Source organism: Hevea brasiliensis, chromosome 3 (assembly GCF_030052815.1).
Source record: "Hevea brasiliensis isolate MT/VB/25A 57/8 chromosome 3, ASM3005281v1, whole genome shotgun sequence".
Lineage (NCBI taxonomy): Eukaryota > Viridiplantae > Streptophyta > Magnoliopsida > Malpighiales > Euphorbiaceae > Hevea > Hevea brasiliensis.
This window is the reverse complement of record NC_079495.1, coordinates 9,756,275-9,772,351: the sequence shown is the minus strand read 5'-3', so window position 1 is coordinate 9,772,351 and position 16,077 is coordinate 9,756,275. Positions and strand designations below refer to the sequence as shown.

General features: G+C 28.3%; 2 protein-coding genes across 5 annotated transcripts; both read left to right on the top strand.

The window, feature by feature from the left end:
* Positions 1–2,181: 2,181 nt before the first annotated feature.
* Positions 2,182–6,465, top strand: LOC110654879 (putative disease resistance protein RGA3). 3 transcript variants are annotated; one of them, XM_058143828.1, is made up of 3 exons: positions 2,182–4,879; positions 5,500–5,577; positions 6,208–6,465. In XM_058143828.1, exons 1-2 carry the CDS (start codon positions 2,437–2,439, stop codon positions 5,529–5,531), a joined length of 2,475 nt encoding a protein of 824 aa, XP_057999811.1. In that variant the 5' UTR covers positions 2,182–2,436; the 3' UTR covers positions 5,532–5,577; positions 6,208–6,465. The 3 variants fall into 3 exon arrangements, with proteins under 3 accessions (XP_057999811.1, XP_057999809.1, XP_057999810.1); XM_058143826.1 differs by having other exon boundaries at positions 5,494–5,577; positions 6,208–6,463; XM_058143827.1 differs by lacking the exon at positions 6,208–6,465 and having other exon boundaries at positions 5,494–5,785.
* A 1,386-nt stretch (positions 6,466–7,851) lies between these two features.
* On the top strand, positions 7,852–12,114 carry LOC110651913 (putative disease resistance protein RGA3). 2 transcript variants are annotated; one of them, XM_058143825.1, is made up of 2 exons: positions 7,852–10,665; positions 11,460–12,114. In XM_058143825.1, exon 1 carries the CDS (start codon positions 8,104–8,106, stop codon positions 10,663–10,665), a length of 2,562 nt encoding a protein of 853 aa, XP_057999808.1. In that variant the 5' UTR covers positions 7,852–8,103; the 3' UTR covers positions 11,460–12,114. The 2 variants fall into 2 exon arrangements, with proteins under 2 accessions (XP_057999808.1, XP_057999807.1); XM_058143824.1 differs by having other exon boundaries at positions 11,006–12,114.
* The last annotated feature ends 3,963 nt before the right edge of the window (positions 12,115–16,077 follow it).

Sequence of the window (16,077 nt, the reverse complement as noted above, 5' to 3'; positions counted from 1 at the left end):
CTTTGAATCATTGCTTTATAGCTTTACTTTTCTGCTTCGAAAGTAGAAAACGTGCAAGCATCATTGCTTTATAGCTTTACTTTTCTGACAGTGGCGGACAACATCATATAATTTCTTGGAGTTAAAAGAGACCATGATTTAGAATATATATATATATATATATATATATATATATATATATATATATATATATATATATATATATATATATATATATTTTTAGAATAAATAAATATATTTCATTGTGATTTTTATTTTTTTTTATCCCTTTTTGGTGTATAATTAATAAACACATGATATTATTAAAAATAATAATTTTATTTAAAAAATATAAAATATTGAGAACATATTTATTTTTAAGCATTTTAAAATATTTTAATTTATCTACTTTATAAATTTAATTATGAGGGTTATATAATGTTTAACTTATTAATTTTATTTAAAAATATAAAATATTTAAAATTTATTTTTAACTTAATTTTTTAATTGTTAGTGTATATAAAATATTTTAAATTTTATTTTAAAAGTGTAATTAATTTTATTAAATAAAGCATATAAGTATTTTAAAATATTTTAATTTATCTACTTTATAAGTTTAATTATTAGAATTAGATAATGTTTAACTTATTAATTTTATTTAAAAATATAAAATATTTAAAATTTATTTTTAACTTAATAATTTTTTAATTATTAGTGTATATAAAATATTTTAAATTTTATTTTAAAAGTCTAATTAATTTTATTAAATAAAGCATATAATTATTAATTTTATTTAAAAATATAAAATATTTAAAATTTATTTTTAACTTAATAATTTTTTAATTATTAGTGTATATAAAATATTTTAAATTTTATTTTAAAAGTGTAATTAATTTTATTAAATAAAGCATATACGGATTTAAAATTTTATTTTAACCTTTTTTAATTTAAATATAATTATTAATATTAAATAAATAAATAAGCAATATAAGACTGCCTGTTGGCACAATCACTACTGAAGAAAAACTGAGTTTCGCCCTTTTGGAGCATAATACTAAGACATCGTTTCTCTGTAATTCACCAGGATTTCGCTTCCTTTCATTTTTCTCTATACATCGCTGATATTTCCTTCAGAACTATTACTTCTCACTTTCTGACTGTCTTTTTTTTTTCTCTTTCTCTTAACTTCTACCATTTAATTATAATGGTCAAATAATTATAACTTCTACCATTTATTACATTTGCTTTACACGTGGATAGTCATTAATTGATAAACATGCATATTTAAAGACAAACATATATATATATATATATATATATATATATATATATATATATATATATATATATATATATATATATTCTTAAAAAAGGTTTTTTATTTAAATTATTGGCCTCTCAAATAATTTTTATTGCTTTATTATGATGCAAATGATGTAAATAATGTAAAATATCTGATTTTTTTTAATTTTATCATATATTCAATAATTTTTTATAATATAGTCACTCTTAATTTTATTTTCTTAAATTTAATTATACTCTATTATGATATTTTTTTAAAATATATAATATTAATTTCTCCAAAATATATAAACAATGATTATAATTAATTTCTTAAAATTAATTTTCTATTTTACATTAACCCAATGATAGAGCTAAAAAATTTATTTAATAGAGTCATTTATCTAATTAGTCAATTTTAAGTGTATGTAAATAATTATATATAAATCAATATACATATCATAATATATTAAATTTTTAATGATTAAAATTTGAAAGAATTGTAAATAAAAAATTTAATTTCAAAAAATAAATTTGAATAATCAAGATATTTTACAATTATTTTAATATATTAAAAATATTAAAATAATAATTACAAATTAAAAGCATTTTTATTAATTTTAATGAAAATTTATTGTAAATTAATAAGAAAATTTCATATATATATATAGAGAGAGAGAGAGAGAAATTTTTTTTATGAAATTAAGTAGTTAAATTGAACTAGCTCTATTATTACTTAGCCTTAAAGAAATTTCCTGGCTTTGACTCCGGTAATTATTGACCGCGTTCTACGTTAGTACTTATGCTGTTCACATTAATATTATCAACGAAATACAATTCTCACTAACTCTCGACGGACAGTTATTGTTGGTAACATTTTTTCATTTTTAATTTTATAATTTTCAATATGTACCGATGGACCTCAACTCATATGGACAATGCATATATGGCTTTAATAGAAAATTAACATTGAATATTTTATAATGTTTGGTTTGATCATTGTTTTTGTTTTGCTTTGTTTTTATTTGAAGGATCTTCAATGAAGTTTCTTCAACAAGTCAACAACTCACAAGGATAATGCACCAACTCCTTGATCATTGCTTTCTGTCAACTGAAAATTAAAAGAACCCATTTTCCCTGATCACTAATTCATCTCCTCTTCTCTACCCAAACACAATGGCCGACTCATTTCTCTTCAACGTCGCAGAGAGTGTTCTTGGGAAGTTGGGCTCTCTTGCTCTTCAAGAATTTTCCCTGGCATGGGGACTCGAAAGCGATCTTGAAAAGATTAAGGACAACTTGAAAGTCATCAAAGCTGTGCTTTTGGATGCCGAGCAGCAGCGGTCACAGAATCCACGGATAGAAGTTTGGCTGGATAATCTCAAAGAAGTCCTATACGATGCAGAAGATGTGGTGGATGAGTTCGAATGTGAAGCCTTGCGAAGGCAAGTGGTCAAGTCTGGTAACACCACTCGAAAGGTACAGCGATTCTTTTCTCGCTCTAATCCGCTTATTTTCCGCTTTAGAATGGGACATAAACTAAAGCAGATTAGAGAGAGGGTAGATGAAGTCGCAGCTCTTAAGTCTAAGTTTGGTCTTACTGAGCGGATTTTTGATAGGCATATCATTCATGGGGAGAGGGAGATGACCCACTCCTTTATAGATGCTTCTGATGTCATTGGGAGGGAACAAGCTAGAGATGACATCATTGAAACGTTGTTGCAATCTGTTGATGGTGAAAATGTCTCCATTATTCCAATTGTTGGAATAGGAGGTATTGGGAAGACTACACTTGCTAAATTGGTTTATAATGATCAAAGGATAGCTACTCATTTTGAGTTGAAGTTATGGGTTTGTGTTTCCGATGTTTTTGAATTAGATAAGGTGATTATTAAAATTCTTGACTCTGCATCTCCTGGTCAACGATATGCGGATATGGGTATAGACCAATTACAAAGAACCTTGCAAGAGGCTTTGAATGGAAATAAATATTTACTCATCCTAGATGATGTGTGGAGCGAAGACCCTAGACAATGGGGTGAACTGAAAACATTGTTAATGGGAGGTGCTTATGGAAGTAAAATGTTAGTTACCACTCGTAGCCAACGTGTTGCTGAAATTATGGGCACAGTCTCTGCTCTCAATTTGAGTCTTCTTTCACACCAGGATTGTTTGTCTTTGTTTTTTAAATGGGCATTTAAAGGACAACAAGAAAAACAAAATCCAAACTTGAAAAGAATTGGGGAAGAAATTGTGAGAAAATGCAAAGGAGTTCCTTTGGCAGTGATAACATTAGGATCTCTGCTTTACTCTGTAACTGATGAGCGCGAATGGGAATTTATAAGAGATAATGAGATATGGAAATTAGAGCAAAAGAAAGATGACATTTTGCCTGCTTTAAGATTGAGCTATGAACACTTGCCATCTCACTTGAAAAGATGCTTTGCATATTGTTCAATTTTTCCCAAGGATTATGTAATGGATGATATTGAATTGGTTTATTTATGGATGGCAAATGGACTTGTTCAATCTTCCAATGAGAATCAAGAGTTAGAAGATATTGGCTTGCGCTATTTTAAAGAGCTGTGTTCTAGATGTTTCTTCCAAGATTTTTCTGAATATGGTGGTAAAGTTAAATGTAAAATGCATGATCTAATACATGATCTAGCATTATCAGTCACACAAAATGAATGCTCAATGGTAAGGACCAGCACTCAACAGATTCCCAAAAGTGTTCGACATATATCTTTTCCTCATCCTGAATTACTTCCAAATGTTCTTCCTGAATCCTTACAAAACCTGGATCGGGTGCGAACCATTTGCTGTGAAAGTGAAAGAGGAGAGGGGATTAGTAGTGAAGCGTTTATTAAGACATGTTTCTCAAGATTTCAGTACTTGAGATTCTTGAATTTGAGTTATTCAATGTTTGAGGTGCTACCAACAAGTATAGGCAATTTGAAGCATTTGAAATATCTTGATTTATGGCGGAGCCCTAACATCCAAAGACTCCCTAATTCCATATGTAAGCTACAAAGCTTGCAAGTTCTACTACTATTTGGATGTTGGAGTCTTGAAGAGTTGCCCAAAGATATGAAGTATATGATTAACCTTAGATGGCTCTGGATAACAACGAAGCAAAAGAATTTACCAACGGGTGGAATAGGTTGCTTGAAGTCTCTTCGATTTTTGTTCATTACCTCGTGTGATAATCTAGAATATTTGTTTGAAGACATGCAAGGCCTAAAAAAGCTTCGAAGATTGAAGATCGATTATTGTAGAAGCTTGACATCTTTGCCACAAAGTATTAAATGCCTAACGGCATTAGAAACTCTTTGTATTAAAGGATGTGAAAACCTTGATTTGATAATGGAGGAAGGAGAAGAGAATCAATACCCAACTCAATTCAGCCTCCAAAAACTAGAGTTAGAATTCTTGCCAAAATTAGTGGAGTTTCCACAATGGCTTATTCGAGGATCTACCAACAGTTTAAAAGTTATAAAAGTTGAACGCTGTAACAACCTCAGAGAATTACCAGAATGCCTGCAGAACATGGCATCACTTCAAGAGGTTCAAATCAAAGGTTGTCCTCAGCTAAACAACGATCCCATACGAAAAGCAGGTGAGAATTAATATATAAAAGCATGGTCCTAATTTAAAATAATTCTAATAGTTTTGATTTAAAGAATTAGTCAATTTTGTTTCATTTTCTATTATTCTTCAAACATCTTGCATTCTATAAATAATATATAAGCTTCTTCTTAAACCAAGTAGATGTACTCTGTTTAACAAATTGAAATTGTCGTAAATTGAATATTATTTCATTAAGTTTAATAAAAAAATGTATTTAAAAATATTTTCTATAACATAACGCTATGATAATTTTTTTAGAGCAAAAACTAATTAATGATATTGTTGAATAATATATATTCAAATTCAATAATAATAATAATAATATTTTTTTTCCTATTTGTATTATAGATTAAATATAAATGACTATTATGAAATATAGATTAAATTGAAATGATTATTATGAAATATAGGTTAAATTTTAAATGATTATTTAGTAACAAATTAAAATTGATCTTTGTAATGGTAGTAATATTTCATTACCTAAGGCTATCTACTTGTATTTTTTATATTATAATATAATGAACCTTTTGCCCTGTTTAAATATTCATATGATTCTATGTACACTTATGATAATTTGACATTTCTATTCTCTCTGGTCTCAAGTGGCAGACGTGGCAGGTCCAAGCACATCCATGAGTTGAGTACTTGAGTTTGCATGTGAACATTTCAAAATCAGAAGAGCAACTGGTAAGGTTTTCTTATAAATTTGTATTATTTGTGACTAAGAGCAACAGGTGATTATGTAGGAAGGATTGCGGTTTATTAAGAGAAAGAAGGTGAAATTCACAAAGAGAAAGAGAGAAAACATTTGGGACTAAGAGAGAGAGGAAGGAAGAGAGAAAAAAAAAAAGTTTAATTTCCGTAAGTTCAATTTAAATACTTTTTTATTAAATTAGTTAGAAAATGTGTATATTGTAAAAATAGTAAAGCTTCATATGCTTAATATAAGAAATAATAAAAGTTTAAGGGGCAATAAAAAAAATACTTAATTTAGAAAAAAAAAATCATGGCTTAAAAGATGAATTTCGTCATTATAAAATAGATATAATTAGATATGTACATATGGAAGTGTCATTATGAAATAAAGATGTAACACCCCAATTTTTATTTAGTTTTTTATTTTAATTTTATTTCATTTTAAAATTTACAAATAATTTGAAGGAAATTATTTTATATTTATTCTATTTGTTTTATGACAATATAACCCTGATGCTACACTATAGTAGAAGCTTTGGCAGCGGACATCTTAATTGTTTTTTTTTTTTTTTTAAGTAATGGTTTGTATGTTTTTAGTAATGGTTTGTATTTTTTTTTTAGGTAACTGAACAATAATTCTATGGGGAGCTATTTCTATTTATCTTTTTCACAGTGTGTCTTTTATTTATTAATATTGTCATATGATAAAACTCTGTGTTGACTGTGTGTATTTTTGTATTTTGAAACTGTAAAATATTTTATGAATAACTGTATGAGAGTTGAGCTAGGCTCCCGAATATTATGAATTTACTGGTGTGATTATGTGCGGATTCAAAGGTTGAGCTAGACTCTCTCATTATATATTATTATTGCATGTTGGGCTTAATTGTATATTATTATCGTAACACTATGGAAGCATAGTTGTCTAGATTACGTTTTTGTTCATGTTTTTTTTAGGAGAATTTTTTTGGAAGTATTAGTTTTATATATCAAATTATTTTCAGAAAATAACTTTATAGATGTATTTTAAATTCATAAATTATATATATATATAAATAAAAGGAAAAAACGCTTAAAAATTATGAGATTGGGGATTACAATAGATCAGATTTTTGTGACTACTTGATCTGATCAAAACCTATAAAATGAGTTTGGATAATATATAATTGGGTTTGGGTTTGAAGCATAATATCCATGATAGGTTGAGGTAGTGTTTGGGTCTTACATGTTGGATATCCGTTATCCGAACTCTTTTACATAAATATTTAATTAAATATAAAATATATAATATTTATATATTTTTATATTTTTTATTTTATATAAAATAAAATTTAAATATTTTATAGAATTATTAAATTTTTAAAATATAAATTATTAATCAAAATAATTTTTATGTAGATTATAAATTAAAATATATAAAATTAAAAGGGATTAAGTTTTTTTTTTCTGGTAATAATAATCGGGTTTTAAATGAATTCGGGTAATTAAGAATAAATTTTAATCGGGTTTGGAACGAGTTCAGATTTTAAGAATATTAATCGAGTTCAGATTCAGGTATGGTAATTTTCGCAAGTATCCTTTCCGTTGTCATCCTCATACGAGATCTTCTAAAATTTTGGTGAAAATCATATATCATATTTATACAATTTTAATCATTTAATTATTCAAAATTAAGACATTTTATTTTTTAATAAGTAATTATCCCTTTTTAATTTTAATTTATAAGAAAATTTGATTCACTCATTTTAAATTGAAGAATAAAAATTATTAAAATATGATAGGTGATGTTTCTATTAACATGTGGGTCTTATCATACCTACATGACAAACAACTCTCATATGATTTTTAGTTAAATTAATTATAATTATATTTCCTTAAAGATATTAAGGATGTTTATAGTTATTTGATCTCAATAAGCTTGTAGCCTTAAAAGACTTTGTGTGTACAATGGCTTTTAGGGACTTGTAAGTTGCAAGATTTTGCTTAAAGATTTTGGGTCTTGGGTTTCAGTTTAGTAGTTCCCGTTAGAAGTTCATCTCAATGCCTTGCCAACATGAAATAATTAAAATAAAATTAACATGTTATGAATATATCTAATATAAGCTTGATTTTATATAATAATAAATTTAATGATTATTAAATAAAATATTTATATAAAAAATTATGTAAATAATTTAATAATTATTAAATTCACTTTTCATAACCGCACTCTATAAATTTATCTGTTGAAATTAAAATTGAAGGGAGAGCCCTTCAATCAGAATTTCAGGTGAAGCCCAGCCCACCTTTCTAACGCCGCCAGCTAATTTCAACTCCTCCACCCATTGACTCTTCATTGAAAAGTCGATCATTTCAGCATTTCAGCAATTAACAAGAAGAATAATAGTCGGTTATCTATAATTTGTTAGTCAATCCTTAGGGACTTTTTCAAATCATCAGCGAACCTTAGACCTCAGTGATCGACCACCATCTCTGCGTCTTCTTTTCATTGAGTTCCTTCTCTCCAAGAAAAGAAAAATGTTGGAATCTTTTCTCTTTAACATAGCCGAAAGTGTTCTTGGAAAGTTAGCTTCCCCAATTCTTGAAGAGATTAGCTTAGCTTGGAATGTCAACGACGACCTTGAAAAGCTTAAGAGCACCTTGTCCACAATCAAAGCCGTCCTCTTGGATGCCGAGGAGCAACAGGAGAAGAACCATGAGCTTACCATCTGGTTATCGAAGCTCAAAGACGCCTGTTATGATGCTGAGGATATTGTTGATGAATTTGAGTGCGAAGCCTTGCTGAGACGATCTACTGATAGTAAGGTGCGTCGTTTCTTTTCGAGGTCTAATAACCCACTTGTGTTCCGCTTCAAGATTGGAAATAGAATGAAAGAAATTAGAGAGAGGTTAGATGAGATTTCTGCTCAAAAGGGTAAGTTTCATCTCACCGAAAGATTGGTGGATGAGCGAGTTGTGTACAGGAGGAGAGAGATGACTCACTCCTTTGTCCAGGCTTCTGATGTTATTGGGAGAGAGTCTGATAGAGATAAAATTATTGAATATTTGTTACATCATGGTGAGTTAGAAAATCTCTCAGTTGTTCCCATAGTTGGAATTGGAGGCTTAGGGAAGACCACACTAGCTAAAATGGTGTACAATGATGAAAGGGTTGATAGGAATTTTCAATTAAAGATGTGGGTTTGTGTTTCTGAGGATTTTGATGTTACTAGGTTGGCCAAGGAAATCACTAGTTCTGCTACTGGGAGAAGCTATGGTGACTTGACAATGGATCAATTGCAGGCACGTTTGAGAAGGAGTTTGGCTGGTAGAAAGTTTTTGCTTGTCTTGGATGATGTGTGGAATGAAAATCTTGTGAGATGGGTTGAATTAAGAGGTTTGTTGGAGGGTTGTGCTATGGGGAGTAAAATTATTGTCACTACAAGGAGTTCAAAAGTCGCTTCTATTATGGGCATTGAGCTTGCATACAATTTGCCTGGTCTTCCACACAAGGATTGCTTGTCTTTGTTTCTGAAATGGGCGTTTAATGCTGGACAAGAGAAGCAATATCCAAATCTGGTGGACATCGGGAATGAGATTGTGAGGAAATGTGGAGGGGTTCCTCTGGCAGTGAGGACATTAGGAAGTTTGCTTTATGCATCTACTGATGAAAGACATTGGCTATCCATAAGAGATAATGAGATATGGAAATTAAAACAGGAGGAAAATGACATCCTACCAGTGCTGAAGTTGAGCTATGATCAAATACCTTCTTACTTGAAACGATGTTTTGCATATTGTTCCCTATTCCCAAAAAATTATGTGTTGTATAGTTTTGAATTGGTACAATTTTGGATGGCTCATGGGCTTCTTGACTCGCCTGGTGAAGACCAGGAGTCGGAAGACCATGGGATGCAGTATGTGAAAGAATTATGGTCAAGATCTTTTTTCCAAGATGTTGAGGATCATGGTTTCTTTTTCACCTGCAAAATGCATGATCTTGTACACGATCTAGCTATATCAGTAGCACAAAGTGAGTGCTCAACTGTAACCTTTCTCACCCCAACTGTTAATGAAAAAATTCGTCATTTTTCTTTTTTGGGCACTAATTTGCCGGGCCAAGAAGTTCCGAAGTTCTTACACAAGCTAGATCGGGTGAGAACCATATTTTTCCCAGTCAGAGGGATGGGACCTAGCAGCGAAACATTTATTGACGCCTGTATATCAAGATTCAAACACTTACGGGTGCTAAATCTTAGTGATTCATGTTTTGAGGCATTGCCTAATTCAATTGGTACCTTGAAGCATTTGAGATATCTTGACCTTTATAGGAATCGTAAGATCAGGAAACTCCCCAATTCCATTTGTAAGCTGCAGAATCTGCAAACCTTAAGACTTGAAGAATGTGAGAAGCTTGAAGAAATTCCTAGAGATATCAAGAACATGAGCAACCTCAGGTTTTTGGAGATAACTACAAAACAGACTTCTTTGTTGGAGAATGGGATAGAATGTCTCAGTTCTCTTCGATATCTGTCCTTATTTGAATGTGGAAATTTGGAACATTTGTTTGAAGGTATGCAGTTCCTCACATCACTTAGAACATTGGTGATAACTTCCTGTGGAAGCTTGACTTGTTTGCCTCACAGTTTAAAGCACCTGTCCGCTTTAGAGACCTTGGTAATTGGTGACTGTGCAAAGCTTAACTTGATGGAAATGGAATACAATGAAGATTTCGATCTGAGCCTTACTTCATTGGTCATTGGAGAATTACCACAGTTGGTGACTTTGCCCCACTCACTTCAAGGATGTGCGTCCACCTTACAATACATATACATTGATGATTGTCCTAACTTCACAGCATTACCAGACTGGACGCGAAATCTAACATCACTTAAAAGGCTGGAGATCATTAGATGTCCTGAATTGTTTTCTCTGCCGGAGGAGATGCACTGCCTCACTGCCTTGAGAGAACTGAAGATTGGACTTTGTCCTGAACTACGTGAAAGGTGTGATCCAGAAACTGGCGAGGATTGGCCTAAGATAGGTCATATTCCTGAGATTTTTCTTAATGGCATCAAGGTTAAATCAACAACTAACTAGGTAGGCAGTCTGCTAATTAGTTATCTGTTCATCCTATTCATTTTTAGAACGCCACTGTCCTTTTTTTTTTTTTTTTTTTTTTGAGGATAGAGGTCACTGTTCTTATTACTGCTTAGTTTTGTTATGCCATGATTCTATCTTCTTGCTCACTATATTCAGTGGATTTTATTTGTTATGATAATTGAAATGAACTCTTACTGATTTTACCAATTGTAGCATACTGTAGAGATGACATCCATCAGATAAATGCATCTTGCACTTTTCTTAGATTACTGTCATTTTGCATTAGGGTTATTTGGGCATTTAAAATTTGTTGATTCCTTGTTCTTCAAAATTACAGCCCTGATGTCTTTGGATTGACTGGTCTACTGGGATTTGTGGATAACTTGGCTCTTATTGGGAGAGCCATTCGAGTTAAAATGGGCTACTGGTCAGATAGCTTCTTGATGAATTCCAGTTCAAATAACAACTATCATCGATCCTCAACTTTGTTCTTATCCAAACTAATTCTAAGTTCTAAATATTCCAAACCGGCATTATCCCAATGAGTGAATATATGACGCATTGTTCTTAAAGGGTTGGGTTGTGCATATGCTTGAAGTACCTCATCAAATACCAACCAGTGGTCCTGCAAGTAAAAAGAATGCTTTTTTTTTTTCTCTTTCTTTTTTGATTGCTGATAGTGTGGAGCATTTGAGAATACTGTTCTCCATATGAATAAGATTATAAGTAACTATGCTTCTGGTGGTTGATTTCATCTTAAGTTCATTTTCTTTTTTTAACTGTTGCAGCAGGTTATGGAGATTCAACTGGAATTGACAGCCAGCAAAATTTTCCACCACCACCAGAATTCAGAGTCTTGCATATGATGCCACCTTCTTGTTTGGTGTGTATTTGCATAATCCATCATATTGTGGTTTTACCAAGAAATATTGATCCCTATACAAAACAGAAAAGAAGAAATCGGTTCTTTATAACTGCACCCCAACAAATTTGAGAGTAAGGTTTAGTTGAGCTGAGCTGAAATGGATCGAGTACAAAAGAAATGTCGATACTCGATGGTGTGCATACATTGATAGTCATACGCAAAAGTTTCTCATTATTTCTAATTTGACGATTTAGGCTTTTGTCACTGCTAGAAGCCCAGAACTCATCGTTGATATTGCTGTAATGTAATGTCTTATCGTTGATATTGTTGTAATGTAATGTTTTAGTACCTTCCTAGCATGAAAAACATTTATAGCCTTCTTTTGAAGTTGCCTTGCAAGTTGAGATCTAGATGCTGGACCTCCTGCAATTACAGACGCACGGTCCCTATTAATCCTGTTGCATCTAAAGGCATAGATTGATGTTGCATGTTACCATCAACAATATGACAACATGAAATTATTTGAAAGTGAAATATCAATTCAAAAGAAACATGATAATAGTATCTACAACTTTTCTTTATGTTGTTATTTATTTGGGTCTCCAATTGCACAGTCCATGATCTTTCCATTTGAAATTTACTTGAAATATAATGCAGAATGACTTTGCTGGTGCTCTTAGATGAATCCTGTGAAGCATGAACTTGAGGACGGCAAAGTAGCTGGTTTTTTTAGCATATGTCAGTCTTCTGAATGCTGCTTTAATAACCAAATTTTCAGATCCCTGATAAAAGCAACCTTACAAAAAAAGCTTGTGCTGGCATGTTTAGGGTTGATGACTAGTGAGTGGCTTCCTCTTTTTTTTTTGGAATAGAGGAATTGAGGAGGTGAGGACTCAGACATTAATCTATTAGGTGAATGGTTAGCTTTTAGCTACTGAATCAAGTCAGTTTAAGCTGAGTGATATAATATATTCAAACATAGATATGCATTCATTTAAAAAGGTCAATAGTGAATTTCACAAGTTATCTTATTAAATTAAAAAAAAAAAAAGGAATATGAAAATGCCATTGGGGAAGGACAAGATTCTTTTTAGTAAATTGTCATGAATTTCTAGACCTAACAATTTTGAAATCAAGGAGAAAGCTTCTTCCTCCTCTTTTCATTTAATTAATACCCAATAAAAACCAAGTGCCAGTTGGTTTTATACAAGTGTCAATAAAGCTGCATATGAAAACCCAGCCTCATTCTTTGACTTCAATTTTTCCTGATAAGTTAGTATCCATCAAAAACCTAATTTTTTTTCCTTTTCTAGGGAGGCTCTCAGTTTAGGGGTAAGAAATATCATTAATTTTATTTTAAAAAAAATTACAGTAAAATTTACAGTTTGTTCACCGATAAAGGCGATTGTAATGTGACCTTTGAGGGGCGTCAGAAATGACCTTGCAATGCTTCCAAAATTGTTTCTAGACATGTGAATTTCAGACTTTAGATGCCATTTTTGTTCATGATTGAGCTTAAGGTCCTTCCTGATATTGACAAATTGGCGGCAATAGTCCAAGCTCATTGCCACTAACCATGACTTTATTTTCCAAGGGAATTGGTCAAATGGGGAATCAACTTGAAGGCAATTTCACTGTGTCATTAGGATTTTTTTTTTTAAAAATTCAAATTTCATTTTTTTTCGTAAATCACAAATATTTTTTAGTCTACTGAGTTCGATCTAATCTGCTCGCATCAAAGATGCTCATTATGAAGGTAAAACGCTACCAACAGGAATCGAACACTCAATCTATTTTTTACTTAAATTGAAAAATATAATTATTTACTTTTTATTTAAAAAAATAAAAAATGAACTTATCCATAAATTGACTAGTGTATTTATTTATTACCTATAAATTTGAATGCATTTTTTTAAAATTATATTTTACCCCTTCAGTATTTTTATTTTTCTTTTAAAATTTAGTAATCTTGTAAATATTTAAATTTGATTTATATAAATATGATATTTAAAATTATAAATATTAAAATATACTTTATATTTAATTAATTATCTATATAAACAAATTTGAGTAATTTGAAATGAAATTTGATCTTCATGTTTGCATATTGGCTAGAAAAAATCTTGACAGTAAATAAAATAAATCAATTACACATTAAAATTCTGTTTGTTTCACGAATAATTTTTTTAAAAATATTTTTTAGTGTTTGGGATATTCCTGAAAATAAATCAACAAAAAATACATTAATTATAAAAAAAAAGTTAAACTATTTTTTAAAAAAATAACTTTTTTGAAAAAGTTATTTTTTAAACTTTGACGATCATATTAAAATGTAAAAACATTTATATATACATAATATAAATATATATCATTAATTTAATATAATATTAAAAAATATTTAAAAAAACTTATAAAAAATATTTTTAGATATACAAGTTATTTTTTCCAAAATAAAGAAACTATGTACTCAAATGAAATGCTTATTTACATTAAGTATTTCAAATTAAACATCTCCAAGTGCAAGAAGCAAGTTTTTCATTGTGGAGTGAAGTGGCAGTGGCAGTAATTCATCTGTAGAAGCAAGTTGGACAAATAATTCTACCATGGAAGTAAAGTGCCACAGCTACTTTGCTTTTCCTGTCCTCTAAACTACAAATGAAGCTGTAGAAGATGATTATTAATCTATTACAATTAATATAATTTTTTTTTTAATTTTTATTTATAATAATATAATATCACATGATAAAGAGAAATTTTTTTTTTTTGAATCAAGAGATACATAAATTAGTTTTTTCAATATACATAAATTAGTTTTTGCTAGTATAATTAATTTTATATATATTTACATTTACACTTATATGTATATAATTAAAATTGCTGTATGCGTATATATAATTATAATTATGAATTATATAAAATTTAATACTATCTTTCATTCATTTAGTTTTTATTTTAACAATTTTTGTTATAAATGTATTAAATAATCCTACAATATATTGGAGCTAAATTCACTTGTAATTATTGAATTTCCTTTTTTAAGTTTCATTATAGCCATTAAAATATTTTTTTCATTTATAAAAATTACTCTAATATAAAGAGAAAATATATTAAATAGCTAACTAAGTGTATTAAGGGTGTGTTTAGTTTACATATTAAAATCGGAAGTATTGAAATTAGAATTGAATAAAATTAAAAAAATAAAATAATAAATTTTTATTTATGTTTAATTCATTATGAAATCATAATTAAATTTCTTTTTAAGGTATTTAATTTGTATACATAAATTAAGAATCAAAATCAAACTTATTTTATACTTAATGAAAATTAATTTATTTTTTTTATTTTTTAATTTTAATTATTATAAGAGAATATAAATTTATATTTTTTAATTTAAATTAATTATAATTATAATATTTATGTTTTATTTAATTATAAGTAAAACTAAAAATAATATATTTTATCTTTTTACTTTAAATAATTAAAATTAATTATATGCAAAATTTTTATTTTAATCAATTGCATGAAAATATAAAAATAACATTTTTACTGTGTTTCATTCTAGTTAGATATAATTAATTATAATTATAATGTTTAATTTTAATTATTTATATGAAAATATAAAAATAATAGTTTTATATTTTAATTATTGTTATAATTATTTTATGTTTTATTTTAATTAATTATTTTAATTATTAAGATTATTATAATTATAATTATTTTAGTTATTATAATTATTATAATAAAAATTATAATTATAATTTTTAATTAATTATTTGAAATATAAAATATTATTTTTATTTTAATTAATAATTTTTTATTATTTTAATTAATAATAATTATAACAATAATAGTTATCATTTATAGATATAATAAATAAGACTTTGCTCAAAGCTATACCTATTCAATAATACCCACAATTTATCCACTTGCTTTGACAGGTCATATAACATTTTCCTATTGATTAGGTAATACGCACGCTGAAGGCGACACTTCTATGCGTTTAGAAGAAAATGTGAATTTGAACCCACGAGCTATACTTTCAATGCTTATTGAAATCAATTTTAGTAGGTGTTTGTTTTAACTTAGAAATTAATCAAGTTTTAAATATTGATGGATATATTTGTTTATAATAATTTTTAGATTTATAAATTAAATTTATAAATTAAAAAATAAGTTGAAATTTATTTTTTTATTTTAATACTTATAAATTAATTTGATTAAATATTTTATTATTTTTATTTAATTTTTAAGATTTTATATGTAAATTTCATTTAATATTTTTTATTATTTTAATAATAAATGTGTGTATAAGTTTTTTTTTTCTAAATATATCAACTGCTTATCAATCACTTATAAACACTTTAACAAAACACGTTACTGTTTAAAATTTTAAATACTTATAAGCCTTATAAGTACTAGATTTTTATAAACTGATTTTCATAAATTAAGTCAAATAGCATCTTAAGTCTATGAAATCTTGATTTTAAATTTTAATTGAAACTAGTTATGCTTAAAAAAAATTATATATAAATATTAATATCCTT